General features: G+C 53.6%; 13 protein-coding genes across 13 annotated transcripts; 9 read left to right on the top strand and 4 right to left on the bottom strand.

Annotated features, from left to right (window-relative positions):
- Positions 1-87: 87 nt before the first annotated feature.
- On the bottom strand, positions 88-1,368 carry BJY04DRAFT_225077 (ferric reductase like transmembrane component-domain-containing protein; the record flags this gene model as incomplete). Its single annotated transcript, XM_073718130.1, has 4 exons — positions 88-437; positions 508-759; positions 817-937; positions 1,002-1,368. Coding segments are annotated over 4 exons (1,090 nt in total), but the record flags the coding sequence as incomplete, so codon positions are not given.
- A 438-nt stretch (positions 1,369-1,806) lies between these two features.
- BJY04DRAFT_225076 (copper transporter family protein) lies at positions 1,807-2,427 on the top strand (the record flags this gene model as incomplete). Its single annotated transcript, XM_073718129.1, has 2 exons — positions 1,807-2,258; positions 2,310-2,427. 2 exons carry the CDS (start codon positions 1,807-1,809, stop codon positions 2,425-2,427), a joined length of 570 nt encoding a protein of 189 aa, XP_073564224.1.
- A 183-nt stretch (positions 2,428-2,610) lies between these two features.
- On the top strand, positions 2,611-3,500 carry BJY04DRAFT_203982 (uncharacterized protein). Its single transcript, XM_073713426.1, has one exon. The coding sequence runs from the start codon at positions 2,632-2,634 to the stop codon at positions 3,130-3,132; it is 501 nt and encodes a 166-aa protein (XP_073564223.1). The 5' UTR covers positions 2,611-2,631; the 3' UTR covers positions 3,133-3,500.
- Positions 3,501-4,008: 508 nt separating this feature from the next.
- BJY04DRAFT_226108 (major facilitator superfamily domain-containing protein) lies at positions 4,009-5,802 on the bottom strand (the record flags this gene model as incomplete). The annotated part of the gene is made up of 4 exons (XM_073718342.1): positions 5,446-5,802; positions 4,960-5,395; positions 4,591-4,912; positions 4,009-4,529 (listed from the first exon to the last, which is right to left on the bottom strand). Exons 1-4 carry the CDS (start codon positions 5,679-5,681, stop codon positions 4,009-4,011), a joined length of 1,515 nt encoding a protein of 504 aa, XP_073564222.1. The 5' UTR covers positions 5,682-5,802.
- Positions 5,803-5,980: 178 nt separating this feature from the next.
- BJY04DRAFT_226107 (uncharacterized protein) lies at positions 5,981-7,149 on the top strand (the record flags this gene model as incomplete). The annotated part of the gene is made up of 2 exons (XM_073718341.1): positions 5,981-6,582; positions 6,645-7,149. 2 exons carry the CDS (start codon positions 5,981-5,983, stop codon positions 7,147-7,149), a joined length of 1,107 nt encoding a protein of 368 aa, XP_073564221.1.
- A 13-nt stretch (positions 7,150-7,162) lies between these two features.
- On the bottom strand, positions 7,163-9,407 carry BJY04DRAFT_226105 (Zn(II)2Cys6 transcription factor; the record flags this gene model as incomplete). The annotated part of the gene is made up of 2 exons (XM_073718340.1): positions 7,163-9,291; positions 9,338-9,407. The coding sequence occupies 2 exons, from the start codon at positions 9,405-9,407 to the stop codon at positions 7,256-7,258; spliced, it is 2,106 nt and encodes a 701-aa protein (XP_073564220.1). The 3' UTR covers positions 7,163-7,255.
- Positions 9,408-10,949: 1,542 nt separating this feature from the next.
- Positions 10,950-12,050, top strand: BJY04DRAFT_17437 (uncharacterized protein). The gene is made up of 3 exons (XM_073709294.1): positions 10,950-11,319; positions 11,370-11,823; positions 11,895-12,050. The coding sequence occupies exons 1-3, from the start codon at positions 11,266-11,268 to the stop codon at positions 11,993-11,995; spliced, it is 609 nt and encodes a 202-aa protein (XP_073564219.1). The 5' UTR covers positions 10,950-11,265; the 3' UTR covers positions 11,996-12,050.
- A 1,105-nt stretch (positions 12,051-13,155) lies between these two features.
- Positions 13,156-14,680, top strand: BJY04DRAFT_203974 (uncharacterized protein). The gene is made up of 4 exons (XM_073713425.1): positions 13,156-13,674; positions 13,722-14,036; positions 14,126-14,293; positions 14,368-14,680. The coding sequence occupies exons 1-4, from the start codon at positions 13,160-13,162 to the stop codon at positions 14,612-14,614; spliced, it is 1,245 nt and encodes a 414-aa protein (XP_073564218.1). The 5' UTR covers positions 13,156-13,159; the 3' UTR covers positions 14,615-14,680.
- A 36-nt stretch (positions 14,681-14,716) lies between these two features.
- BJY04DRAFT_203973 (kinase-like domain-containing protein) lies at positions 14,717-16,215 on the bottom strand. The gene is made up of 4 exons (XM_073713424.1): positions 15,950-16,215; positions 15,620-15,894; positions 15,348-15,562; positions 14,717-15,282 (listed from the first exon to the last, which is right to left on the bottom strand). Exons 1-4 carry the CDS (start codon positions 16,198-16,200, stop codon positions 14,920-14,922), a joined length of 1,104 nt encoding a protein of 367 aa, XP_073564217.1. The 5' UTR covers positions 16,201-16,215; the 3' UTR covers positions 14,717-14,919.
- Positions 16,216-16,629: 414 nt separating this feature from the next.
- Positions 16,630-18,732, top strand: BJY04DRAFT_226103 (major facilitator superfamily domain-containing protein). The gene is made up of 5 exons (XM_073718339.1): positions 16,630-16,982; positions 17,026-18,195; positions 18,247-18,365; positions 18,411-18,494; positions 18,546-18,732. The coding sequence occupies exons 1-5, from the start codon at positions 16,743-16,745 to the stop codon at positions 18,568-18,570; spliced, it is 1,638 nt and encodes a 545-aa protein (XP_073564216.1). The 5' UTR covers positions 16,630-16,742; the 3' UTR covers positions 18,571-18,732.
- A 330-nt stretch (positions 18,733-19,062) lies between these two features.
- On the top strand, positions 19,063-20,514 carry BJY04DRAFT_226099 (uncharacterized protein; the record flags this gene model as incomplete). Its single annotated transcript, XM_073718338.1, has 1 exon — positions 19,063-20,514. The coding sequence occupies exon 1, from the start codon at positions 19,090-19,092 to the stop codon at positions 20,512-20,514; it is 1,425 nt and encodes a 474-aa protein (XP_073564215.1). The 5' UTR covers positions 19,063-19,089.
- Positions 20,515-21,672: 1,158 nt separating this feature from the next.
- On the top strand, positions 21,673-23,196 carry BJY04DRAFT_225066 (TauD/TfdA dioxygenase family protein; the record flags this gene model as incomplete). Its single annotated transcript, XM_073718128.1, has 9 exons — positions 21,673-21,916; positions 21,969-22,078; positions 22,128-22,294; positions 22,337-22,505; positions 22,554-22,651; positions 22,700-22,821; positions 22,881-22,959; positions 23,013-23,039; positions 23,088-23,196. 9 exons carry the CDS (start codon positions 21,673-21,675, stop codon positions 23,194-23,196), a joined length of 1,125 nt encoding a protein of 374 aa, XP_073564214.1.
- A 982-nt stretch (positions 23,197-24,178) lies between these two features.
- BJY04DRAFT_226095 (HET domain protein) lies at positions 24,179-26,782 on the top strand. The gene has a single exon (XM_073718337.1). It carries the CDS (start codon positions 24,205-24,207, stop codon positions 26,644-26,646), a length of 2,442 nt encoding a protein of 813 aa, XP_073564213.1. The 5' UTR covers positions 24,179-24,204; the 3' UTR covers positions 26,647-26,782.
- Positions 26,783-27,176: the final 394 nt, after the last annotated feature.

Raw genomic sequence — 27,176 nt, 5'->3', positions numbered from 1 at the left:
CAGCCTGCTTCTCAGCCATCTTCACCAACCGCCCCGTAACGCCCCCCCGCGGCCGAACATAGAAAACCAGCCTACCCCCCTCCGTACCTCCACGCCCAGCAACAGAACAGATCGTAAACGGATGCATAGTCAACCTATGCAACCCCCCCGCAAGAAACCGGATATACATATGCTGCCCCGGAGACCAAGCCATGGCCGTGTCAATGGAGATTTTCAGCGTCTGGTGTGTTTCCCTGTACAGCCGCGCCTTGAGGCGCACTCCGTGCTCGAAATACATCTTGCATTGGGCGTATGCCCAGCACAGGGTGTAGAGGACGGCGGTGGCGATGAAGTAGTCCCAGCTCGACATGCGGAAGTCGCAGTGGAAGAAGAAGAAGAGGATGAAGGTCAGTGCGGCGGTGTAGTGGCCTGCTTTGAAGAATTCGTAGTAGCGGTTTCTGTCTTTGTTAGTCAGTCATCCCATGAGGAGAGGAGGAAAGGGAAGGGAAGAGAAGAGAAGATGTATACCTGATCCACGGAATCGACATGGCCATCAGCCATGTCTGTGCTAGCAACGCCACTACACCGGTCACCCACACCCCGCCCATGTTCCACTGCATGACGATGTCGCCTTTCCAGATGTGGAAGACGATGAAGGGGAATGTGTGCACTAGTGCGAGTACGTACATCGCCCACGCGACCCAGTTGTGCCAGACGTTGAGCTTCTCGCTGGAGATGCCGGTTAGGGCGGTTATGGGGTTTGCTTTGGCGCCGAGGACACTGAACATAGTAAATCAGGAAGGGGCTTCGAGAATTAGAGGGAGAGGTGGTGCGTACAAGAGGAATGGCATGCACGCCAGCGCCATGAAGCCGGCTCTTGTGGCGATGGGCGGGGAGTTGCCGAAGCTGATTTCTCGCGTGTTGGGCCAGTAGTATGGGCGTGGACCGAGGGTCATTGCTAGGTAGAGAGTGATGATTAGCTGCGGTGTGGAGGAGATAAAAGGTAGGGTAGATGAATGTACACAGGAAGTAAGCTGCCCCCGCGGCAACCAGCAACAATCCGCCGAGAGACTGTGTATTCCAGTGTCGAATTCTCCAGCTTCGATAAGACAGGAATCGAAATAGAGCAGCCAGACGAGACCAGCCTGCTGTTTGCTTTAGACGGCTAGGGGCAAGGATGGATGCTAGATGGCCGATTGTGAAGAGGCCAACGGCAACGAGGAAGAATGCCACCGTGGGTAGAGCGTAGCGATGGTCAGCTTGGTACCAGTTTACCCAGTATCCGGTTTTGTAGGCGCATTGTTCCGGAGTCATGGTGCATTCGCCCGGATCTCGATCCGAGTGCAGCATGACTGGCTGGTCCAGCCAGGGTACCATGCCCATGGACATGTTGAATAAGTATCAGCGAAGTAGAGAAGAGATAGTTAAGTGAGTTCCTGTCTGAGTAGCAGAAAGGTCTGCTGCAGGAAGAGAATTTGTGTAGCTCAGCAGTTCCTGGTGTACCGAGCGGGAGAAAGGGAATGCCGGCTGTCATAACGGACGCACCTCGTGGCTCGCACATAGATTGAGGAGTACACTTGCAGGCTGCAGGCTATTCAGCTGCGCGCATTTGAGCAGATTTCTAGCCAATAGAACAGCAGCCATTTGACTTTTAGTGGGTGATGGCCCCAGTCTCGGGAGGCCCGCCCAGTGCTTGTCCTGCGGTTGGCAGTGCTTAGCACTGCCAATATAATTCTGGTTTCCTGCTTAAATCCGGTCGGTTCCCGCTTTTGTTCCGTCTCTCCATTGTTATCTCCCTCTCTCTTCGTTTCTCTGACATCTACTAAAATGGATATGAACATGGACATGGACATGGACATGTCCACCACAACATCCTCCATGTCAATGCCAACACCCACCTCCGACAAGTCTAGCATGTCCAGCATGCAAATGGACATGTCAACAATGTCAATGACCTTCTTCACTTCCTTCAAAACGGTCCTCTATTCACCCTCTTGGAATCCCACCTCCGAAGGCCAATACGCCGGCACCTGCATATATCTCATCGTACTCGCCGTCATCCTGCGTGTTCTTATTGCCTTCAAGCCAATCCTCGAGAGAAGCGTGTGGACTGATGGGCCGCGAGGCCAGAAGCCGTTGATACTACATGGAGACCCGGAGAAGAGCGTCGAGACAGGTTTACAACGGGACCTCAAGAGCCAGTGGTCGAACTGGAAGATCAATTCTGCAGGCTGTCGGGCTACGTATGAGGTTGTTCTCGCGGGTGTTGCATATCTATTGTACGTTGTATTCCCCCGTGGTACTTCTGCTCCACAGCTAACATGACCTAGAATGATTGCGGTCATGACCATGAACGTTGGATATTTCCTTTCTGTTCTTGGTGGAATCTGGCTGGGGACGTTTATCTTGGGTCATCTGGCGGCGGATAATCTGTGGTCTCATCACTGACATAGGCTTGTTATTTAGGGCTATGTCAACGCAGCTCTCCACATACCTAATGCCCATTAGCTGCCTCGTATATTCCTGTCGTATATTCCTGTCAGCACTAGCCTCAAGCTGTCAGCTTCAGTGGGTACCCCAGCTATATAAACACCCCTCCAGCCTTCCCAAGTTCCTACAAGAAGTCTCCAACAATCTTACCTCAAATCCATCATGATCACCCCTCAAGACATCACCATCGTAATCTGCCACGGCTCCTACCACACCCCCATCGCATATACCCCCTTCATCAACGCTCTCAAAAGCCAAGGCTACGAAGTCCACTGCCCGCAACGCCCAACCTGCGACCTCTCCAGACTCAACGTCGGCGACACCGCAAACCCCGATTTCACCAACGACCCCCCACCAGGCGGGTATCCAACAGACACAGACGACGTAGCCACCACCCAAGCCCTCCTCGACCAACTCATCAAGAAAGAAAACAAACAGGTCCTTCTAGCCGCGAGGTCATCAGGCGGATACATCGCAACGCAGGCAGCAACACCAGCGTACCAAGCTCAAGCCCGAAAGAGAGCCGGCGAAAGCGGCGGCATCATCGGGATCTTCTATTTCGGCGCATTCCTGATCCCCGTGGGGGAGTCGGTGCATACATTCTTCAATAAAGACGTTAAACCGGATGATCCGCTGCCTCCGTTCTTTAAATTCTATGTATGATTCTCTCCTCTCAACTCATAATAACTGCCAAACCAAAAGATAGAGATAGAGATAGAGATGTTGACTGACCATGGCAAGAAAAACGGCCTCGGCACATTCGCCCACGCAGCAGAATACCTCTTCCACGACCTCCCCGCCCGTGAGGCTGAAAAGTGGGAGAGGACGCTCACGGCGGCGCCGAATATGTTTTCGCCGCTGACGAATGATGCGTACTCTGCTCTTCCCTGCGCGTATGTCGTGCTGGATAACGATCGGATTCTCCCGCGGGGGTATCAAGAGGGGATGGTGAGATTGCAGGAGGAAAAGGGGAATAGGGTTGTGGTCTTCCATGCGCCGGCGGGGCATTCGGTGCAGCTTAGTTGGGTGGATGGGCTTGTGGGGGTTTTGGGGGAGTTTGTTGGGGGTTTATAGTGCTAAATGTTGGTTATTGGGGAAGAGCTCGGAGGTTCTTTTGCTCTAGTTTCTGGAACTATGTAGCGACTTCAGTAGATGTGTCTGTGTATGATGCGTCTAGCAGGAAGGTAGGGCTACGCCTGATACAGAAAAGAGTCCACTTGTGGAAGAGCGGTTGGCCTTCCTGTGCCCTGTACAATGTATTCGCAGGGCAGGGCAGAGCAGAGCCGAGCAGAGGTGGTATCTTAACTAGAGAACTAAACGCCCAAGAGGACTAATCACTTCACATCCCGGTACGATCATGAAGAGAGACAAAAGTAAAGCTGCCGTTAAGAGAATTATATCCAAGCATCACCGCAGTAGCTAGCTACCTACCTTCCGGTACCTCAAAGCCACACAGACTACTTCGTGAGTAGCATAGGCAACGCCGTATAGGCTGGGCCAACCACCTCCGCAACCCAACCCCCAGATCACCACCTGCACTCAAACCACCTTCTCCCCCCTCTCCGCCCTCCCCTTCAACTCCCCCGCCATAATCTCCGCATGCCCCGCCCTCTCGACAGGATACTTCCTAAAAAACCACGCAAAAACCGCCGTACAAACACAAAGAACCCCCAACCAGCTCGTCGTCGTCGCAAACCCCGGGATATACCTCGGCGCATCCTTATCCGGCCACAGCCAGGTCGAGTAGATACTGCTCGCGTTGCCGATACTATTGATGAGAGCAATGGCGATGGCGCGCTTGGCCGCCGGCCGCGGGATCACGTCGGACACCCAGGTCTTGACGAGCGGCGAGCAGCCGTAGATGGTGCCGAAGGCGAAGATGGTGAGGACGTACTGGGCTGTGCGTTGCGAGGGGGGCAGGGTCGCGACGGCGATGAACAGGACGCACCCGATGAAGGAGAGGGCGCAGATGAATTGCCATTTGCGCTTGTAGCGGTCGGCGAGGTAGCAGGCGCCGACGACGTAGACGAGGGCGGCCATGTAGGCTGGGATTGTGTGGTCTGGAGTCTTATTTTAGTCTTGGGGGGGTATGACATTCTGTGATAGGGGAAGGGAGCTTACATTGGCCTGTTGGGCCGGTCCAGCCGAAACTCTCGACGAGGGTTGGGATGAAGTATTGCATTGTTTGGGAGCCGGTGACGAGGACGAAGAGGAAGCATTGGGCCCATACGCGCCAGTCGGAGACGGTCATCTTGAAGGCTGTCCAGTGGGGGATTTGCTCGGCGCCGGTGCCTTGAGTGAGGCCGATGCCGTCGACGGCGAGGCGGTTGCAGGCGAGGAGGCTCTCTTCTTCGGAGAGGAAGCGCTTGCTGTTGGAGGGGTAGTCGGGCATGAGGAAGAAGATGACGATGGAGGCGACGACGGAGGCGACACCTTCGAGGATCTGTAGCTATTAGTATGGTTGTCATGAGAGTGATGGGGAAATCTCACGAAAAGCCATCGCCACCCAGGCAGGCCGGCAGCACCATCCATGTGGTCTGTAATTACACCCGCGAGAAGACCGGAGATGGCCCCAGCGAGGGGCACAGAGGTGTACAGCAGCGCAAACCGGGTCGCAAGCTCATATCGGCGATACCAGGAAGAGAGGAAAAAGGCACAGCCTGGCGCGAAACCGGCCTCTGCGAAGCCAAGCAGGAATCGCATACCGGCCAATTGACTCCAGTTCTGTGTGGCTCCCATAAGAGCTGCGAAAGTACCCCAGACCAGACCAAGACCAGGAAGGAAGACAGAAGGGCGGACACGGGTCAGGATCATGTTGGCGGGAACTTCAAAGACAAGGTAGGAGATGAAGAAGACGAGCACGATGATGGAGTACTGCGAGGAGGTGAGGTTGAAGTCATCCTCCATGCCGCCGGTTTTGGCATTCCTAAGCTGTTAGCAAGCTTGTTCAATACACTCGGCTGGCGAAATACACACCCAACATTGGCTCTATCAAGAAAGCCCAAGAGGTAGAGAACCCAGCAGCAAGGCAAGATTCGCCAGTCCAGCTTGCGGACAAGTCTCTTCTCCTCGCGCGTCCCCTCAACCCATGAGTCGGCAATCTGGTGAGCTTCAGCAGCAGCATACTTGCCATCTAGCTCGGCATCCTTCTCGCTAGAAAGACGCTCAACATGATGGTCAAGGCTAGCTTCTTTCTCATTGGCGTGCGACATGTTGGTAATCTGCGAACGAGGACCCTGATAGAAGAAAGCCACCTGGGTCGAGCAACCCCTATATAAATAATTTGCTCAAGCAAAGCTACCCCATGGGGGAAGTGGAGAAGCTAGAGTCGACATCGGCAAAAGCGCCGCGCAGATCCTGCTGGAGTAGCCCGTCTGTGCTATCGGTGAAAGCGCCGTGGGTAGGTGACGGAGAACCTGCGAGATCTGATCTCCTCAGGCTATAACTCTCTCTATCCTAGTAGCCTTCTTCTTCTCTTCATTCACCGCATTTCCATTTCACACACTACACCATGGCCATCGATCTACCCCATTCCGACCTCCCCCGCCGTCCGCGCATTGCCGTGACACTAGGCGATCCTTCAGGCATTGGGCCCGAAGTTGCCGCCAAACTACTCAGTAACCCAGCAAACCGCCAAAGAGCCGACATCGTCGTCTTAGCAGACGAGTCCGAGTTTCAGTCCGCACGGGCAGACGCAGGTGGTGTCGAGGTTGCCATCTCATCCGGTCCTGCCGGGCCGCATGGAATCCAGATCCTCGACGACAACTCCGCCGCACAGTTCCAGTCAACACGCGGCCAAGTTTCAGAGGCGAGCGGTGCTCGCAGTATCTACCAACTAAAGCGAGCGTTGAAGCTCGTGCAAGCCGGCGAGATCGACGCCATCGTCTTCACCCCACTCAACAAAAGCTCGCTCAAGCTCGCCGGCATAACAGAGGAAGACGAGCTACGCTGGTTCGCGAACCAGCTAAATTTCAAGGGCGTCACAAGCGAGATCAACATCGCCGGTCCGCTCTGGACCGCCCGCGTAACAAGCCATATTGGCGTCGAGGATGTCGCGGCGCGGATCACAAAGGAGTCTACGTTGAAGGCCATCGAGCTGCTCCACAGACTACGGCACGCCTCCCCCCCCTTCCCTCTTTTCAGTCCCTGCAATACCTCAACTAACACTGCAACAGATGGGAATCCGGCATCGAAACCCCCCGCCTTGGCGTCTGCGCGCTCAACCCACACAACGGCGAAAACGGCTCCTTCGGGCGTCAGGAAATCGACCACATCAGACCTGCTGTTGCGGCTGCCGTCGCCAAGGGCATCAACGTGCAGGGGCCGTTCCCCTGCGACACGATCTTCCTCAAGCGGGAGCACTTCGACGGCATCGTGACGATGTATCATGACCAGGGCCAGATCGCAATGAAGCTACTCTCGTTTGATGGAGGCGTGACTGTACAGGGGGGACTGCCGATTCCTGTTGCGACGCCGGCGCATGGCACGGCGTTTGATATTGCGGGGAAGAATCTGGCGGCTGTGACGAGTACGCAGAATGCGTTTGATGTTGCGGTGACGATGGCGGAGAGGAGGATTCTTAAGGAGGCGCGGGGTGTGGGTGCAGGTGAGGTGGAGTTTGTGCCCGTGAAGAATGGGCATGCTGCTGTGGTGGAGGTTGTTAGTACTTCTTGCTGTTAGGATAGAGTATCTTGTATAGATTGGTTCATAGTGCTCGGGTTTTATACACTATACAAGACATAACTATATCAGTCTGATCCTATAGCACTACTTAGGTATAAGACAACTACAGAAACGCCAACTCGGAATCAATAATCTCAATCCCAAACAGAAACCCATCATCAAACCGCCAATCCAGATCGCCCGTGAGATCAAACAGATCCGGCTGGCGAGTGATATTGTCCACCAGACCGGAGTCAGTGTTAGCAGCCGTCCCTACACCCTCGGTATCCGGGATATCAGGGTAGCTGTAGTCGACTCCCAGCCCGCCACCCTGCCGCTGGAGCGGTCCCTCTCTCGAAACTGGGTTTGCGACTGGCACCGCAACAGCATCCTTAGCCCGGGAGACTGAGTACAAGAACCCTTGCCTGCTATCGTCTCGTGTCGGCGAAAACCGCTGAAGTAACTCCCCTAGCCCGGTAACAACCTGCCTAACTACATGTCGTTGGCTGGCGTTATCCGCAACCTGATTGAGTACTCTTACCAGGCGTTCGACATGATCTAGCGCCGTCTTCGTATGGAAATTCAGTCCGTACTGCGAGAGATCCGTTGGTAGATAGAGCGTGCCATCAACCAGACCGGGAGCAGCAGCATGAGAAGCCGACTTGCCAAAGACAACCGCCATCTTAAGCAGAAACGACGCACAGACGGCGATCATCGCGTGCATAAAGATCGGTAACCCTATCAGCGCCCGCTGCAGATTTGTATCTTCCACGATGAGTCTAGACGTGTTCATCGCCGCCATGATTGCGATATTGGAGGCTTCCTGTCTTTCCCAGTTCATGTCGAGGTTCATACTATCCGCATTAGCTGAACAGGTTGAAGCGTCTCGCGCGGATATACCACGAAGAGCCACAGAATTAAGCTGAAATCGCGCGAGATGGTAGTAAAGCGCATTGGCAGCCGGCGGGATGAGACTGTCTCGTCTCGCAGTCATTCCGGCCTCTCGCGACTGATGCTCCAGCCGCCACTGGTCGACAGAGATATCGAACTCCTTCAACTTCTCGAAGTCGGCGCCGCTGAGCTCGAGATCTGGATCGCAGCCGTGCATGAAATATCCGCTTGCCAGGATGCGGAAGAGCTTCACCTGCGCGACGAGCCCGTGGTCGCCCTTGGAAGATAACCCACTAGTCAGGAGTTTCTCTGCGTTTCGGATTGCGGCGTCCTCGTGCATCATTGGGGGTCTGCCGTACGCGAGCGCGAACTGGTGGTCGCAGACATAGAGCACATACCAGAGTCGAACGCGCTCGTAGGATTCTAGCGACCCGCGGGCGAACTGGAGGGAGGATTTGTGGAGGTTCATTTCTGTTGCGACGCGGACGGCGCGGCTGCAGAGGGCCCAGCTGAGGCTAGTTAGGTAGAATGCGCCGATGCAGAGGGCGCGGATGACGTCGAGGTTCTGGCAGCGGAGGAGACATGAGCCGCGCATGAGGGAGACGAAGGCGCCGTAGGTGGCGTGCAGGGATTGTTCGCGGTTGGGGATGTGGAGGGCGGCGACGGTGAGGACGACGGCTACCAGTAAAGAAGAGGACTGGCGTGCTTCCTGGAGGGTCTTGTGGCTGCAGAGCATGCCGTCCCATAACAGGGGGTTGATGTGGTAGCGGTAGTGGTCGAAGAGGAATTCGGCTTCGGCGAGGGGGAGGGCACCCTGCGTTATGAAGTCGGGGCCGTTTACGTCGGCGGGGTCCACGCGGATGAGCTGCGAGTTGTTGGGGTCGGTGAGGTTGTAGAGGTTGTTCATGGGCAGTGGGACGAGGTCGGAATCATCGCGATGGCCGATGGAAGGCCCTTCGGGTGTAAAGTTTCCCCCGACAGATTCGGCATGGACGGTGCTCAGGGGGGATAGAACCTGCATTGATTGCTCTGGGGGAGATGTCGGATTGGCAAGGCTAGGCAGACTGTTGTGTCGGAGTAGTTGCTCAACAGCATCCTTGAGCCGGTCAATTGTCGCCGATGCCTGCGCTTTCCATTTGGCATCCTCATCAATGAACTTCTGCGCGAAATTATGGGGCACGCATTGTACGCCACTCCTCCGACATTTGTTGCATGCTGTCTGACCGGGTTGGACGAAGCATTTGATCTTGTGCTTTTTGCACTCGGCACCTGGACAGTGTTAGCTCCATCTTGACAAGTATGGTGTTGTTCTCACAAGCGCGAGTCAGCCGCGGCTTCGCGGGACTATCAGTATCGCTGAGCCTCGGACGCTTGTTGCTACTCATTCTGCAGATCAAGATGGATAGAGAACCGGGGTGGGCGGCGGAATGGCCGACTATATGGGGAGATGAGTTGGAGTCGTCGGCGCTTTTGCCGAGCTGCAGGATTTGCGGGGTCGGGGCTGTCCGTGGCAAGCCATGGTCGTCTGATCTATTGCTATCAGACAGTTTAATTCTGCTCTTGAGAGCAGGGGCTAAGCATGGTCCAACTGACAGAGGAGGCAGGCCTATTCTATCCCATCTTTCCAGTCAGATCACCCAAGGTAATGATTATCATACGTCAAGCATTCGCTAGATTGTAATGATCAAATGTTAACTACCAGCGGACAATCATGCTACCTTGGTCCTTGGACATATTGGGGGAAGGGTAGGGTGTAACTTCTGTCAGCGAGGCCTGTGAGATTGAGGCAATCCTCTCACTTGTAACAAGCAGGAGCAAATCCCTAGGAGGAGAAGCGATGAGGAAAACGACTCTATATCGCATCCCGATGTGACGTTGAACAACATATCGAATAAATAAGCCCGAGCTTCGCACAGACTTCACTGGCAGGGTATTACAACGCAAGGCTGAACGTCGGGACTGACCGAACGTCAACTATTGAGACCACTGCTACTGGCAATCATCGAAGGCCGACGGTTACATGTCAAGGAATCCATGCTTTTTCATCAGAGCTTCTGCACGAATTAAGCCCTGTGCTTTGTGGTATCTGTGTTGGACCCACGAGGCTTGTGATACCTTCATCGGCTTTGGTCTATCATAGTTCGACCACTACGCCTTGGAATCTGCAAGTCAGAAATTGTCGGCACGGTCTGGAATGCGCAAGCCGCTTTGAATGTTGCTCAGAACCCTTCTTTGCCACATCTATAAGAGACATCTTCAGCTAGACAAGACCAGGACATGGCCTTGCCCAGACTTCATGTCATACAATACCTAGGTAGTGCTCTGTGTTCCCATTCTAAGCCAACAGTGTGTAGTGGTGCGCTATCTTCATCCTTCTCTATCGTTTTTCTGCTTACCGTATGCAGCCCACCGAAAGTGATACCTACATCCGATAGCTTCCAGATTGCCTTCACCTGGACAGAGTGTTCAAATGCAGCTTTAATAGGAAGAATCCCAATGACTCAGTATTGCTCTTCCACTTGCCAACAGCTGTTCATCACTTATAGGGAAGTTACTAACTCGTCCCGCCCTAAGAGCGAATTCCAGGTCAAGGGGGAACAGTCCATATAGAAACTTGCTATCCCCACTAGCCAGACCTATTACCTCTTTCTTGCAAATATGTCATGCTATTCGCGCACTCACGACAAATACTGGGTCGACAGCATCTGGATCGAATGCTAATCAGCTAGTCTTACCCACAAAGTGCAGTATTAATATGCCCAAGAAAGCTACTCTAACATGCTGCTAATCGCGTTGAGCATACTCTGGCCCGATGCAGAGACCTAGAAGCGAAGGTCTTCGGTAGGCGGCCGAATATACCCTGAACGGCGCATAGCTGCTCGTCCAGGCTGTTCAGGATCAAATCATGTTGCACCACAGGAGGATTGTACAATCGAGAAGATGATGTGGAGACCTCAATTTCCTTGTCAGAACTTGGCAAATCAAGTAAACACCAATCCCAGGACTCATAGTTATCTCCGAAGCGCATCACAGCTGAATCCCGAGCGGAGCACTTACAGGGTTCTTCAAGGCCCGATGCAAAAATCATCGGGTTAAAGAAGCTAGAGTGTATAACTAGATGTCCGTCAGCCTAAGCTTACAGGGCGATTATAATAATATTTGAACCTGTCATGCCCGAGCTCGAATCTTCAAAGCTTGGCCTAGAGAAACTCAACGACACAAGCCCCGTGCTCAATCTTTACCATGACAAATTATCAAACAGATACTCCAGCCCGGGTGACAGGTCCCGTCCTCATTGTATGTTGAATACCCAACTTAACTGAGCTTCCAGCTAACCTCACTCCCAGGGCGTAGTCTGGGGCGGCACAGCTCTCTCCTTCCTGTTCATCACCGCACGTACCCTCGCCCGGATCTTCACCTTCCGCCGTCTCTGGTGGGACGACGCCTTTGCAATTACTGCCTGGCTGCTGGTTCTCGCGCAGTCAGTCACCCTGCAGACGCAGCTAGATAGTATATATCTCCATTATCAGGTCACCACCGGCAACATCATAGCAACGCCTGAGATACAGGGTCGGATAGAGACACTATTCCGTGCGGAGTGTGCGGTCCTGATGTTCTTCTATGCTTCTTTGTGGTCGATCAAGGCGTCCTTTCTGATCGTCTTCCGTAGGCTCGCGGGCGCGAGTGAGCGGTGGGTGGTCTGGTTCTGGTGTGTTGTGGGCTTCGTCGTTGCCGGGTATGTGGTTTGTCTAGGCGATAATCAGTATCGGTGCTTGGTAAATGATCATGCCTATATACAAGGTACGTTGTGCTTGTTTCCCTGTCTTGCATGGTACAGTGGCAAGGCGGCCAGCTAAGCATAGCCAACGCAGAACACTGCACTCAGCCAGACGCAACTCTATACCTGTACACTGTCCTCATCGTTAATATGCTGCTTGACGTGACTACTGATATGGCAAGGAGTCAGCCTTAGTCTGGCCCACCTTGATCCTTATATTCAAACTCCCGACACGTCGAAGACATATAAGTAACTCACTTCCCATTCTTCTTCATTACAGTCATCAGCCTCCCCATCAGCCTCCTTTAAAACTCACTAATCCCGCTCCGTCGCAAGCTCCTCCTCATGGGCATTCTCTCCCTCGCCATATTCATCATCGTCATGGCAATTATCCGGGTTGCCGTCGTGGCAAGCAAGAACCGCTTCAGCGATGGCACCTGGATGTGGATTTGGAGTTTTGCAGAGCTTACCGTCGGTACGTGCCCTCTCATGTTGTTTGCCTGGCTTTCCCCTCTTCACCTACCTATATACCCACCCCTTCTTGGATTAAGGCACGATGCTCTCAAGAGCTGTTACTGACAAACTCTGTAGCCAACATCATAGTCGCCCTCGCATCCTTCCGACAGCTCTTCGTCGTTCAGACGAGAAAGGATCCAGGTGATGTAGAGTCAGACTCCCCGATGAAGACTCCGAGCGCTGGTGAAGAGGTGATATCTGGGAATATCATGCAGCTGCAGCTGCAGCATATTCGCACTTTGTCTGAGCGGGGATGTAGTGACAGTACGTCTTTGGATACTGTTGGAGGCCAGCAGAAGAAAGTGTAGAGGCTTGTAGGTGTGCTAGTTTTGAAGATGGAGGATGTTCAGCGCAATGTTCGTTATTGAGATACATTCCACAATGCTCAAGGTTGCACGTGAGATTTACGTAAACCCGTAACTACACCTAGATTCTTCATCAATGACTTCAATTCCAGTAGAGGAGAGAGGTACTCCGTAACTAACTGGTGTGCTTATGTTGAAAGAGAGCCACCCGATCCGACAACCTTGAGAATCACAAGTCAGGGCCAATCAACCCACAACAGGCCCGGAAATTGCAATATATTGCTATTGGCCATGGGGAACTGCCAAGGCAACCCTATGCGGCTCTACCGGAGGCTAATCCTCATGGTGCGAGAGCCCAAGGCCTCCCAACCAATAGTCTCGCCATCCAAGCCTACCGGACAGGCTCGTCTGTTCCTAGCAAATGGTCAGGTTGCAGCCAAGAGCTTCCCAGGGGCAGGAGGCCAGACCTGTCGGTCTCCATAAAAGCCGTCATGCCCAGAAATGCTCATCCCTTTGCTGTAGATCCGTGCCGCTCATCATGGTCTTTGGAAGTAAATGGCCACGGCTGATGGCCTTGGGCCTGTTGTCAACCGGGATTTTCCCGGAGGATACCATCGCAGAACGACTCTTCCATCGACCGGAGACGTCAGTGATAACGCCAGTATGCCCAACCATCGGCTATCCCGGAGTGAGCAACCAAACCGACCTCAATGCCCTCGCCGAGTTCTGCACAAAGATCGATGGCGATCTTTACATCAACAGTAACTACACCGGGCCCTTTGTGCTCAACAATGTAACCAACATCACCGGCTCGATCCGCGTAACCGATTGGTACCGCGACGATCCCCTGAGCCTCACATCCTTTGAACTCCCGGATCTTGAGCACGCCGGCGAAATAGCGCTGCCAGCGTTCTCATCGCTAGATAGGCTGTCGCTGCCAAAACTAAAGCATGTCTCCCAGATCGCCTTGGCCATCCCCGCTGAGCTGGACAATCTCGAATTGCCTGCCTTGACTTATCTGAGCACGGGGCGATTCCATGGAGACATCTCCCGGTACGAATCCCAACCTCCGCAGCATCTCTTGTTAACCCGTGCACCAGGATATCCTTCCCATCTCTCCAAACCGTCAATTTTCGCCTAAGCATCGACAACGCAATCGCTCTCCCACAACACCAGTACCAAACCCACACAACAATGAACATCTCCCTCCCAGCGCTCGAAACCATCCCCAGACTGAACATCCGCGGAGAGGTCTCGGCCCTCTCAGTGCCCAACCTCACCTCCATGCCTTTCACCGGCGACCCACTAGACCTGAAGTCCGAGCTCGACTTCGTCACTGGCCGTCCAATCTCCCTAGCCTTTCCCAAGCTGCACCATCTAGATAGCGATCTTGTCCTGTCTGGCAATATCAGCTCGTGTGTTCTCTCCCTCCTCCCCTCCCCCGCCACCGCTGCTGCGATATAGAACTACCACTAACTAACGCCACCTAACCTGCACCATATAGCATCTCCCTCCCCTCGCTTCGCAGAATCCCTTCCAGCACCTGGGACACCGAGCGCCATGGCGCAAACCAGCTGACGGCGGGGATCACGATCTGGTCGTCGGGGAATCTCTCGCTTGATCTCCCGATTGAGAGCATGGGGTGGATGGATATCGGTATGAACGTGTCGAGGTATGTTTAGTTTATCTTCTCTTCTAGTGGCAAGCTTGCTCTTCTGTCCACCTAGTCTAATGTGAAGGATCTAGCGTGGCCCTACCCAATCTGCAAAACTGGAGTTGGATCTCCGTCGACTCGGTTCTGCCGTTCAACTGCTCTGCATTCCAGGGGTCGTTTAATGAGACGAGAGAAAGATTGGAGGGGGATGGGTATGCGCGGAATGTGACGTGCTCGTCGCTGCCGGAGAGTAGTGCAAGCATTGCTTGGAGTCGGGGAGTTGTGGGGGTCGGGTCTGTTGTTGCTGGGGTTGTTACTCTGGGGGTTCTTTTGTTGTAAATAAGGTTCTGTCTCTGTTTGGTTTATCTAGAAGGGTTTAATCGTAGTATACCCAATTACATGGACTCTAAACGCGCGATCGGAAGAGATGGTGATCCCATGGAACAGAAGGTGGAGGCTAGATAGCCAAGGATAGACTGCAAAGTAAGAGCCGAAATGAGGACCCTGAAAGACTATAGAACAAGACGCTATGATATTGACTCCGAAACGAGTCTCAAGTGGATATATTGCACCGTCGCTCCACGCAAATGCCAACGCCAACGCAAAGAACTAATATATAAGAACCACACCAGATAGGGCCTGCCTTATTCAAGAGCGCGCACATCGTCCCAGAACTCATGCTCCATCGCCTGGAGAGCCGTGAGCCGCTTCCTAGGGTCGAAATTCGTTAGGCGCCTGATAAGGTCCGCTGTAACGGGATCGAGACTTTTCCAAAGTCCCCTTGCTGACCACGTTCTTTCTTCTTGCGCGCCCTCGCCGGAGACAGCAAGGTGGCCCTCTTCGGGCGGGTGGCCGTCGTCAAACCAGTCGAACAGCCCTTGGAATGACTCCGGAGTCGAGTACAGGGTTGCCAAGCGCTCGAAGGTGGTGGTTCGGTAGCATATACCGGGTGGGAGCGAGTTCTTTCTGATCAGGATGGGATTCAGCCCCGTGAGAACCCAGACAATCTACGTGGTGTGTCAGAGGCCGAGAGAGGGGCCGGACCGATTTTGAAGAACGGGTGCGTGCTTACAGTGATGCCGAATCCGAAGATGTCGGACGCTTGGGTGACGGGACCGCCGGCGACGATTTCGGGGCTTTGCCACATCCAGCTGCGTGCATGTTTATAGACGGGCCAGTCAATCCAAGGCGGGATGTAGAGGCAATGTTCCAAGTTGTGGAGTTTTCCGGCACGTACCTTTTCGCCATCGGGCTGCGACGTGAAGGTTATACTGTGGGGCCCAAAGCCTACGGATTCCAGCTTCAACAGCTGCTTCGGAGCATAAGGGGGCTCAGGTCACATACTTGTATGTACAAAATCTTCGGCGTGGAGCTGGGCGAGTCCCTGGATCACATCCCACAGGATTTTCTTTTTGGCAGCTGGGGCCAGAGCACCGTATTTACCTCCTCGGAGGCCAAACCCCGACAAGGGAAAAACATACGCCTGATCTTCCGGGATGGCGTCGAAGGGGAGACAAAGCTTGGTTCCTCTGGGCGCCAGTTTGTTGTAGACCTCGAGGAGCTGAGGAAAGTTGTCCGGGTGGGACTTTTCCACGTAGACCAGCTTGTGCTCCTCGTCACTGCACTACAATTAGTGGGCTATGGCGATGAGAAGCCCTCCCAGAGGGGACTCACTAGGCCTCATAGAGCCGCATCGGGGGATATCTAATTGTTTGAAAACATCCAAGGTTACTAAAGTGGTATCGTTGGCCGGAGACTCCCCGGAGCTTGATGTTCGGCGTGATGTCGCGGAGGTTGCGCCCATCTTGCTCAGCTTCCGAGTAATTCTTAAGATCGTACAGAGTGGGGAGACCTATATGTAGGCGGGAGACGGAGATTTTAGAGCCCCGCCGGCCAGAGAGACGCCAACAGCGGGATAGGAGCATGATAGGAAGCTGGATTGATGGATTGTTTGGTTGGAAAGATGAAGATGGAAGAATTTCCCCTGTTCACGTGCTCAACGACGCTAGACTGCATCTGTCTGCTACCACGTGATCAACTGGCTTGGGACACTCCGGGCGGTATTTTGTATCTACCTGCTATTTCGACCATCATCTCATCTCCAATTGAAAGCTGACCAAATCTTAACGCCGATTGATCGGGCTTAGCAATCTTGCACCATCCCCCACCATCTTTGCCCCAGATGTCGCCAGCATTACCCCAGGGCTGGCCACGAGTACGCCAGCCAATGAGGGTCCTACCGGAAGCTTATACGTGAAATAAGGCTTGTTATGACACATAGAAAGCGGTATAGATGGACATATATATCCTGCATTTCCGCGGAGGTCAGTCGTCTAACAATCAATAGGCGAACGGACATCGTCTCATACACCTGCCTACGCACGACATCAACTTTTACCACTGCAAAGATATATAGAAGCCTTCGACATCTGTAAGATGCTTCCCCAAGCAACCACTCCTATCACACATGGCTGTCGAAGACTCAAAGATCGCTCCGGTTTTTGCCGCTGAGCTAGAAGCCGATTCTCGTGGACAGAGCATCAATGATTCCGACAAGGAACAAACCCACCCTTGCAAGGGCGAAAGTACCTTCAAGTCAAACGAGGACCCTCGCTTCTACCGGCCGATCGACACCTACGAAGGCCTGCATCGGTGGGATCCCTATTTCGAATGGAGCGAGAAGGAGGAGCGCAAGATCGTGCGAAAGGTGTGCATCCATTCTCTGTTTCAAGGCACGTACTCATCTTTAGATCGACGCCCGTGTCTGTACCTTTGCCTGCGTCACGTTCTTTGCCTTGCAGCTTGATCGAGGAAATATCGGCCAAGCTCTGTCCAGTACATTGCTAGAAGACCTGAACATGACGACCAACGACTACAACACTGGCCAGACCATCTTCCTCGTCTGCTTCCTCTTCGCGGAGCTGCCCTCGCAACTGATATCGAAACGCCTTGGCCCCGACCGCTGGATTCCAATCCAGATGATATCGTGGAGTATCGTGGCCGCATGTCAAGCATTCCTGAAAACCAAATCCGCCTACTTCGGACTCCGTGCAATGCTTGGACTACTAGAAGGCGGCTTCATCCCGGATACCATCCTCTTCCTGTCATTCTTCTACAAATCGAGTGAGCTCCCAAAACGACTGACGTGCTTCTGGATTTCCTACACAATGACCGGCATCATCGGCGCCTTCCTCGCCTTCGGATTCCTCCACATCAAAGACTCCAACGGCGGTGGCTCCTGGCGGTACCTCTTCGCCTACGAAGGTTTAATCACCGGAGTGATCGGCATCATCGCCGTCTTCTGGATGCCCGCCTCCCCAGTACAAACAAAAGGCGGATTCCGCGGGAAAGACGGCTGGTTTAGTGAGCACGAAGAGAAGATCATGGTCAACAGAATCATCCGCGACGACCCTAGTAAAGGGAGCATGCACAACCGGCAAGCCGTCACCCCGAAGCTCCTCTGGGAATCGTTCAAGGACTACCACATGTGGCCGATCTACCTCCTCGGTCTCATCTGGATGATCCCTACAACGCCCGCCCAGAACTATCTGACATTGCAGCTCCGCTCGCAGGGGTTCACCACCTTCCAGACAAACCTCCTCGTCATTCCATCAGCAGCCATCGCTATTATCACTATGATAGGCACCACCTGGGCAGCTGAGCGTACAAACCAGCGCCTGCTCTTTGGAGCGGGAGTAGAAATATGGAACCTAGTCCTCCTCATCGCCCTGCAAACTCTCCCCGAGAAAAGCATGCCATGGCCTCGCTGGGCAATTCTCACACTACTCGTCGGCGGACCCAACATCCACCCCGTCGTGGTCGCATTGACCTCGCGAAACGCCGGATCCGTTCGAACCCGGACAGTCGCCTCGGCACTATACAACATGTCGTGCCAGATTAGCAGTATTGCTGGTGCAAATGTATGTAACCAGCAATCTTGCCTTTAGCTCGTACGCCCACTGACAACCCAGGTCTACCGAACCGAGGACGCACCCTACTACAAGGATGGCAACAAGGTGCTTATCGGGCTTGCTGTCACTAGCGCGTTCCTGTTTGTTGCGGCGAAGGGATACTATGATTGGCGTAATAGGTATGTGGTAGTCGAGCAATTGTGAATCTATACTAAGGGGAGTAGGCGAAATGCGGCGAAATGGGAGGCTTTGACAAGTGAGCAGAGAGAGCAGTACTTGCGGGACAACCCTATCTTGACCAACAAACGGTGAGCTCCACCCTGCTATAACACCATGGACTCCAACTGACAACATGACAGTATTGATTTCCAATTCGCATCTTGATTGGGCATGGTGAGACTGAAATATACTGGAAACCTGGTTTGATTATACGTACAACATCGCAATATCGAAGCTCCGACGGGATGAGGTAGATATCCAAAATTGATAGACCCAATAGACACACCAAAAGACCCGGACAAATATTACAAAGGAATTTCATCAAGCGCAACAAGTGCTACCCGGTGGAACAGTAAAAAGCCCCTTCTCATTGCTCGGCAATCACGTCAACAACCCTTAAATGAGGCTATACTTTGTTAAGTTGGAGTAGCTTCCCAGTCCATAGAAATACCCTCACAACCTGCAACAATCACGCCAGAGCGCAGCATCTCAACACCTGGTGGAAGATCCTCCAACAGCAATGCCTTTCGACACCGTGGAGTCCCATTGCGCAATCGCAATCACAACCACACCACGCCGCCTCCAACGGTCTCTCCAAGCAAATAAATAATCCCCAAGTGAGCTGCCAGCAGCTATCCATTCCCTGCCCACCCACCTCCCACCACTCACCCCCGAATCTCAACCATGGCCCCCCGATACTCCTCCATCGCCATAATCGGCACCGGCCCCTCGGGCATCTCCGCACTAAAAGCCCTCTCCGACGAATCCACCTTCAGCCGCATCCGCGTCTTCGAACGCCGCGATCGCCCCGGCGGCCTCTGGCACTACGACGCAACCCCCGATGTCTTCCCTACCCCGGGGTCACCAGCCGTCACCCGCCCAGCAATCCCTACATCGCTACCGACATTCACGGACCCTATTCCGGAAGACACGACGGCAAGAACCGGGATCCACGAGCTGCTCGACAGCAACGTCGGCGCACACACAATGAGTTTCACACACACGGCGTTCCCCGAAATCAACTCTGCGGTTTCCGTCCGGCAGCTAGGGCGGGCGAACCCGAGTCGCCCGTTCCGTGTTGTCAGCGGGTATCTTGAGGATCTGGCGGCCCCGTATCGGGATTTGATATCGTTTAGCACGACCGTTGAGCGTGTTGAGAAGGTGGCCACCGCGAAGGGATCGAAGTGGAAAGTCACGGTGCGGCAACGAGGGCATTTCCATCGTGAGAGGGAAGCGGAGTATTGGTGGGCTGAGGAGTTTGATGCGGTGGTTGTGGCGTCGGGGCATTATAGCGTGCCGTTGATTCCGGAGGTGATGGGGCTGGCGGAGGCGTTTCGGGAGTGGCCGGGGGTGTTTGAGCATTCGAAGAGCTTCCGACATGCGGATGATTATGTTGATAAGAGGGTTGTTGTTGTTGGGGGGAATATCTCGAGTGCGGATTTGATTGTGGATTTGCATGCGATTGTGAAGGGGGAGCTGTATTTGTCGCAGCGGGGTGCGAATGAGGTGCTGGGGAATGTGTTTAGTTTGCCTGGGGTGGTGCAGAAGCCGACGATTGCGAGGGTCGAGAGTGGTGGTGCTGGGGTGGATGTGGTGTTTAGTGATGGGAGCAGGGTTGACGGGGTGGACAAGGTCATCTTTGCAACGGGGTATAAGCTGTCGTATCCCTTTTTCGAGCCCGATCTGGTGACGCCGAGTAACCGGGTGGCTGGGCTGTATCAGCATATCTTCAAGGTTGGGGATCCGTCGCTGGCTTTTGTGGGACAGGTCCGGGGGGCGTTGAGTTTCCGGGTTTATGAGTACCAGGCTGTTGCGGTGGCTAGGTACTTTGCTGGCAATAATGCGAAGCCGCTGCCGTCGCCGCAGGAGCAGGATCAGTGGGAGGTGGAGCGGTTGAAGTATAAGGGGCCCACTGCCTTGTTCCATGAGATCAAGCCGGATTTCAAGGAGTACTTTGAGTACCTAAGGGAGTTTGCGGGGCCGCCGGCGAGGGGGACCAAGGGGTATGCATTGCCGGTCTTTGGGGACAATTGGGGAGAGCTGGGGTTTGCGATTTTGCAGTTGAAGGACAAGTATTGGCAGGGGTTGAAGGCGCAGGCAAAACTGTAGGTTGATATAGATCAGCAGAGTGGGTTATCTTTTCAAATATCGACATTAATCTGTAGCACTGATCACTCACACCTGCCCTATTGGGAGCAAACGGTAAACATAAATCTTCTCTATCACGGTGTAAACTGCGCCGTCATTTAGAAGACATGGTAGCTGTTCTTGACTACTCACTCGGGCCTTTGGACGGCCTTGTTGCGTAGGAAGTGTTGGTGCGAGGCTGTACGAAGAGCTATGCTTGTACTTATACATAAACATACATCATGGGATTGAATTACTCCTAGTCGGTGAGTCTTGACTAGATACCCTTGGTAGGTAGGTCGGGTATTTGAAGAACTCAACTCCTTAGCAAAGGACAGTAGGGTGTGGATAGAGATAGTGCCACTGTAATAAGATCTACGGGTCAAGGATAAGTGTCTCTAGGAACCGGGGTAATAGCCAAACTTATACATTGCCTTCAGCTGGACAGCCTTGTTATACTGTGAGGCAGCCAATCGGCACTTCAATGCTCGCCAAAGGTTGGATTTATACGGCAGCATACTATACGCCGCATTGGAGACATTTGAGATGGGAAATGAATACACTTATGCAGCATATGGTCTCCTTCCAAAGCAGTCGAACAGAGCCCAGCAATACTGTCGTGTCTGAACTATATATTGATAGTAATACCCTCGGAGACAGTGGCTCTCCGCATCCAGTCTATGCACGACAGATATCACGCTATCATCCTATACGATGACCCCAGACATACTCCTGCGATCGGCCTTAGCAACAACCCTGTCTGTCCTTGTTATCGCCGATTTCTCGGACGAAGAACGTCCAGCTCTCACCACATTGGTGGCTTACATAGAGCCCTCCTTATCACAACCTATGATGTGAGCTTTACTCTGTCACTTGATTTCTCCCCCCTTCGTGCAGCATTGAGCATTATGTTGCAATATGTCGTCAGTGAGGGGTTGTATACTTCCCTTCGATCCTATTGTTCGAGTATCAGATAGCAGATTCGGATATACCAATGAGTAGGAGAATACGTGAGGGGCGTGTGATTCAGGATTGTATGGTGCAATATGTGGCTTTGGAAGAGGAGTTATAAAAGGGTAGAAGGTGTCGAGGGACAGCCAGATATCTTTAGGACAAGACTCTGCAACAGCAACCTACAGAATGGCCCCCTCTATCGAAGTCGCTACCCCTACCCCCGCTCCCAACGTGGAGGCAAAGCTCGACGCTACCAAGGGTGCTTCGGCCTCTTCATCGAACTACATCAAGGAGCCCCTCAACTACTCCGGCTCGCTAGATGAGTACAAGAGCTTTGATGTCACACCTGTCATCGGCCGCGAGTTTCCTGATGTCCAACTCGCCGATATTCTAAACGACGAGCAAAAGATCCGCGACCTCGCTATTACTGGTGGGTTATATCTTTAACAATATGAGTTACTTGCGACTGACCAACACTATAGTCTCCCGCCGCGGCGTCGTCTTCTTCCGCAACCAGACCCTGAACTCTGACGACCAGAAGATCCTCGGCCAGAAGCTGGGTGAGCTTACCGGAAAGCCCGAGACATCCAAGGTGACTGCATCCTAATCAGCCCACGGAGCCCTACTAACTCTGCATCCAGCTACACCGTCACGCCGTCAACAACGCCGGCCGAAAGCTCACAGTCAACGAGCACGGCAAACTCGACGATGAAATCTCCGTCATCTCCTCAGAGACAAATCGGAAATACTACGGCGACCGATTTGTCAACAACTCCCGCCACCTCGCCAGCGAGGGATGGCATGCCGAGTACGTACTCATCCCCGAGAAAAGAGCCAACTAACAAAACAGCATCACCTTCGAACGCGTCCCCTCGGACTACGCAATCCTAAAAATCACCCACTCCCCCGAGGACCAAACCGGCGGCGACACGCTCTGGGCTTCAGGATATGAAGTCTACGACAGACTGTCGCCGCCTATCCAAGCGCTGGCTGATACCTTAACTGCTGTTCACCACCAGGTATATACAATCCACACCTCACTCACTGCATGAATGCTAACAGTGTAGCCCTCATTCAACAACATCGCCAAAGAGCACGGAATCGAGCTAATCGAGGGAGATCGCGGCGCCCCCGAGAACACCGGGTACGACTTTAAGGCTAGCCAGTATGCACTCCACGGTCCCGTCTTTTACTTAAAACTGATAGCATATAGCCCCCTCGTTCGCACGAACCCCGTCACCGGGTGGAAGAGTCTCTTCGGCGCCGCCGGCCAGGTCGACAACGGGTGGATTGAGGGTGTCACGAAGCGGGAGAGCGAGATTCTGAAGAAATACTGTATGCCTTGTCCTCTTCACCTCCTCCCGAGGTAATAGTTGCTAATGAGAGTGCAACAGTCCGCCAGCTCATCTCTGAGAACCATGACCTGCAGGTGCGGTTCAAGTGGGGGACGAATGATCTTGCGATTTGGGATAAGTGAGTTATTTCCAATCCATCGGTGTAAGCAATGAGCTAACAGATGGACCTAGCCGCTCTGTTTTCCATACTGCGACAAAGTAGGTGCTCTCATTCCATGGGTATTAATGTTTGCTAACAAACGACAGTGACTATGATGGAAAGCGTCAAGGAAATCGGGTAGTGTCGCTGGGTGAAATCCCCTACTATGACCCGGCGTCGAAGTCTAGAAGAGAGGCGTTGGCTGCTGAGGCATGAATGCTTGAGGTTGTAATTAGGTTCATCTCGAATTTACAATGAATTTACCTTGATTGAATATTCTATGAGCAGACCCCGTAGGCCTTTATGAGCCAAAGCACTGTATACAATCTTCAAACCTCGCTGCATCATGACAAGGTCAAGATCGAAACCATCGCGGACCTGCGGTAATGCCTATAGCAGTATGCCAGGTATCAGAACCACAAGATACAGGCATTCGAGCAACCACCGACTCGTATACATAATACCAGATTGCAAGATCCCGAGCTCGCGACGTCAATATATCACTGGTTGGTGCTCGCATACCCTACGTGACCCAATCAATACTGATAGCTCGCACAGCCCCTCCTCCATGCCGCGGGGTTTGGATCCCTTGGGCCGATCGCAGGTGCGCTATTGATATTCCTACTTTCCCTTCACGTTCCCACGACTCCTTTCCCCTTCTTCAATTCTCCGGAGGTGAATACTGACAGTTGCACAGGCACCGCTGCATCGAACGTGCAGTCCTGGCACGGGAATGTCCCCGCCAGCAGCATTTTCTGAGGTCCTACCCGCAGAGTGCGGCGATGGGCGGGTATGGAGCTGGGGTGGTGAATGGGGCTGGCTGTCAAGAGGTCGACGGCGGTTGCTACGTGGTTAGGAAAGAATTGTTTCAATGGTACATGGGGGGTAGATCCTTGGTCCAGGATATTTCTTTCGGGGTTGTCAAAAGTCGGGTTGTGCTTTATGAGAGTGGATATCTTGATTTAGGCTTAGGCAAATAGTATAGTATAGTTGGAATCCGCAGAATATGTACTTGTCGGTTCTCATCACGCACGGAGCAAGTAGGTAGCAACAGGGTCATGCAGGTGTTGGTGCGGCTGAGCCCCTGCAGGCTGCAGATGTTGAGAGAGAACTAGAGCGACACGTGGCTAGCGTCTTGATCTCCAGCTGAAGCTGAAGCGCATCATTTCTACTCCTTGGAGTCTCACACTCCAAGTACCGAATGAACAACCCACCAAGACCAACATGCAAAGACTCAAATCAGCCCTCCAAGGCAAAAACACCCCTGCCAAAGCCCCTCCCAGAGCAAAGGTTGCAGGCTGGAATATTCATTCTGGTTCCGGTCCCAGTACAGAAGGGGACAGTGCCACATCACCATCTACGCAGTTTACCCTGGTCCTATCGGACAAAGAATCTATCCAGAAATGCCACTCGCCGTCTCCTTTGAAAGTCCTAAAACATACACCGCGAGGCGCTACATACACGACCATCAGCGAAGTTGTATTCCGCTCCAGTCATCAAGATGAGAGCGGAAACAGCACACTGTCTATCACTCTAACGTCTGATAAAGGAGAAGAGTGGGTAACCAGCATGGCCATACAGGGCGATCGGATCCTCGTCCCGGCGCAGCAGGAGCAGCTCGCTGAGCTGGTTGTTGCAGTCTGCGAGACTCCAGCGGGAGAGGGTGGGCCACCGCCGGAATCCCCAGGATCTGGATCACTAAAACTCAGTTTGATGGAGGATGACCACGAAGGGAGAACCTGCGCTGCCCCGTTCTGTACCGCCGGCGGCCTTGTGCGTCCACAGTCACAGATCAGATCAGAAAACGAACCCGCATTCGAACCAAAAGCTGGAGGCAGCGAGAGCGAGAGCGAGCTCAGCAAAGACCTCAAGAATCTATCTATCGATACGAAACCTGCTGATCTATTGCCGTGTCTCGTGAGCTACACGGCAAACGAACACCTCTGGGTCGGCGATAACATACCACCACCCCCAGCGATTGTGACCGATATGCTCCTCTCTCTTGCGACAGACGAGACGATCCTCATCTCCAATACCTGCCACGCAGCAGACACCAACCACAAAAGCATTCTCCTCCCCGACACGCTCCTCTGGTGGACGGACGAAACAACCGAAGCCGTCCCCGCGCGCCAGCACGCAAAACCCGCAAACTGGGGGGGTCTCCAGGATCTCTGGCGGAACCACAAGAACCTGCGGGAGTCGAAGCGGCGAGGCAAGCTAGAAGCCACCAGTCCGGGTTCACTGCATGGCACAGAGCCTGCACCGGAAATGCACACCTCGATAGTGACCTTCGCCCGGTCCGTAGAACCAGATCCCAACGCCGTCAATCCACTCCGCCTAGTACACGTCCCCACCGGCGAAGTGCATGTCACCGGCACGCTAGAGGAAAAGCAACACTACGCCGTGATCTCGTACACGTGGAGCCAGTTTGGCAAAGAGGAACTGCTCTCGTGGTCTCGGTCTCGCGCCGCGAAGCTCGGGTATAGTTATATCTGGATTGATCAGTTCTGTATCGACCAGGGGAACAAAGCGGAGAAGAACGCGGAGATCAAGCGGATGCGAGACTACTATAAGAGTGCGGCGCAGGTGTTGGTTTTACTGCCTGATGTGACGGGTAGTGTGGGGTTTGATGTTGTCTCGGCGGATCAGATGATCTGTGTTGATGCAGCACTTAATACCTCTACTGCGGTGTTGAAGGAGATACTGGCGTGTGGCTGGCTAAAGAGGGTGTGGACGTTCCAGGAGGCGTGGGTGGCGAGGCAGTGTGTTCTTTGTACGGCCGGGCAGATGCTCGATGGGACGGTTATGGATGCGTTGCTTGGGATGCGGAAGTATGAGGCTGTTGCGCGGCCGCGGGTGATGTGTGTGGGGAGTAAGGCGATTGGGAATGCGGCGGTTGCGAATCCGAATACGGTGGTTTGGGAGGGTTCTCTGCGGCATCGGCAGACGGTGGTGGGATCGACGGAGCGGTGGATGCTGCTTAGCTGGCCGAGCGAGTTTGAGCCGCCGCGGTTGACGCTCGTGCAGGCTTGGGAGGCGTCGAGGGGGAGGGACACGGTTAATGAGGAGGATAGGGTTTATGCGCTGCTGTCGTCGGTTGAGGGGGGTGATAGGGTGCCTGTTAACCGCGGACGGTCGTTGCAGGAGGTCATTCAGGACTGTGTCGAGGCGGGGATTGTTGGTGCAGATCTGTTGGCTGGGTCGTCGCCGTCTTCTGAGGCTGATAGGTCCTGGATGCCGGATCTGACTGGGATGGGACCGCAGCATCCGTTGCGTGTTTCAGGGGCAGGGGAGATACAGCAGCCGTTGGTGTGGGAAGGGGGAAAAGTGTCTGTGAGAGGGAAGTATTTTCACTTTGCAGATGTGACAGCGTGGTTTCGCATTGCAGAGATGAAGATTGAGAATGTCCGGCAGCGGTCTGAAATGAGCGACGACCACTGGATGGAGTATGCTGCTGCAGAGCGTCAAAACGCATGGACGACCACGGATGTAGTTGGGAATGATTTCTTGCTTGTCCAACCAATGCCCGGGTCCACGCAGACGGTGCTGGTGTCTGGCAAGAAGCAGGCGGACGGGTCGCTGCAAAGGAAGAAAGGCCATGTAGTCTGGCTGAAGGAGACGGGAGTAGAGTGGCTGAAGGACAGTGAAAAGATCCTCTTGGGGTAGCAGACGTTCTCTTCTGACTTTTTCATCTCATCGACCTCACTGCATGTTTGTCTTCTTACAGCGGTATACATACCCCAATGCCACTATCGCTCCTCTTCATCCTCCTCGCTTAAAATCATAAGCACCTTCATCTCCTCAACCCAAGCATCTCTGCGTATCATTAACCATGGACGTACCAGCTCTGATCTCTGCCTTGATCTAGGAATATTTCATCAACCACATCCTAACCTTCATCCTCTTCCTCCTCGGGTTTGGCCCCTTTGGGCCGCTTGCAGGCGAGTGTCTAAATTCATGCCCTATACTGAATCCAGATCTAACTTTCACAGGCGGCTTTGCAGCACGGTTCCAATCCTGGTACGGGTATATCCCTCGAGGCGGCTTCTTTGCATATTTCCAGTGCGCGGCGATGGATGGATACGGGCTGCATGGTTCAGACAGTGGCTAAGAGGGTTCGGCTTTGGCTTTTCGTACTGGATGGGATGGATATTCAAGGACTATACGTCTGGCTCGTGGGATTGGTCGTCGTGGGA

This window comes from Aspergillus karnatakaensis, assembly GCF_047715665.1.
Source record: "Aspergillus karnatakaensis strain CBS 102800 unplaced genomic scaffold BJY04scaffold_112, whole genome shotgun sequence".
Lineage (NCBI taxonomy): Eukaryota > Fungi > Ascomycota > Eurotiomycetes > Eurotiales > Aspergillaceae > Aspergillus > Aspergillus karnatakaensis.
This window is presented reverse-complemented; position numbering and strand designations above follow the sequence as displayed.

Bases quoted from the DNA above. Each gene is read 5' to 3' on its own strand.
- BJY04DRAFT_226095 (XM_073718337.1), top strand. From the start codon at position 24,205: ATGCAAAGACTCAAATCAGCCCTCCAAGGCAAAAACACCCCTGCCAAA.
- BJY04DRAFT_203982 (XM_073713426.1), top strand. From the start codon at position 2,632: ATGATCACCCCTCAAGACATCACCATCGTAATCTGCCACGGCTCCTAC.
- BJY04DRAFT_203973 (XM_073713424.1), bottom strand. From the start codon at position 16,200: ATGCTCCTATCCCGCTGTTGGCGTCTCTCTGGCCGGCGGGGCTCTAAA. The intron at 15,563-15,619 runs GTATGTGACCTG...TGGAATCCGTAG, and splicing joins CGAAGATTTTGTACATACAA to GCTTTGGGCCCCACAGTATA. The intron at 15,283-15,347 runs GTAAGCACGCAC...CACACCACGTAG, and splicing joins TCTTCGGATTCGGCATCACT to ATTGTCTGGGTTCTCACGGG.
- BJY04DRAFT_226103 (XM_073718339.1), top strand. From the start codon at position 16,743: ATGGCTGTCGAAGACTCAAAGATCGCTCCGGTTTTTGCCGCTGAGCTA. The intron at 16,983-17,025 runs GTGTGCATCCAT...ACTCATCTTTAG, and splicing joins AGCGCAAGATCGTGCGAAAG to ATCGACGCCCGTGTCTGTAC. The intron at 18,366-18,410 runs GTATGTGGTAGT...TAAGGGGAGTAG, and splicing joins TACTATGATTGGCGTAATAG to GCGAAATGCGGCGAAATGGG.
- BJY04DRAFT_17437 (XM_073709294.1), top strand. From the start codon at position 11,266: ATGACAAATTATCAAACAGATACTCCAGCCCGGGTGACAGGTCCCGTC. The intron at 11,320-11,369 runs GTATGTTGAATA...CCTCACTCCCAG, and splicing joins TGACAGGTCCCGTCCTCATT to GGCGTAGTCTGGGGCGGCAC. The intron at 11,824-11,894 runs GTACGTTGTGCT...TAGCCAACGCAG, and splicing joins TGATCATGCCTATATACAAG to AACACTGCACTCAGCCAGAC.
- BJY04DRAFT_203974 (XM_073713425.1), top strand. From the start codon at position 13,160: ATGGTCTTTGGAAGTAAATGGCCACGGCTGATGGCCTTGGGCCTGTTG. The intron at 13,675-13,721 runs GTACGAATCCCA...CCCGTGCACCAG, and splicing joins TTCCATGGAGACATCTCCCG to GATATCCTTCCCATCTCTCC. The intron at 14,294-14,367 runs GTATGTTTAGTT...TGAAGGATCTAG, and splicing joins ATCGGTATGAACGTGTCGAG to CGTGGCCCTACCCAATCTGC.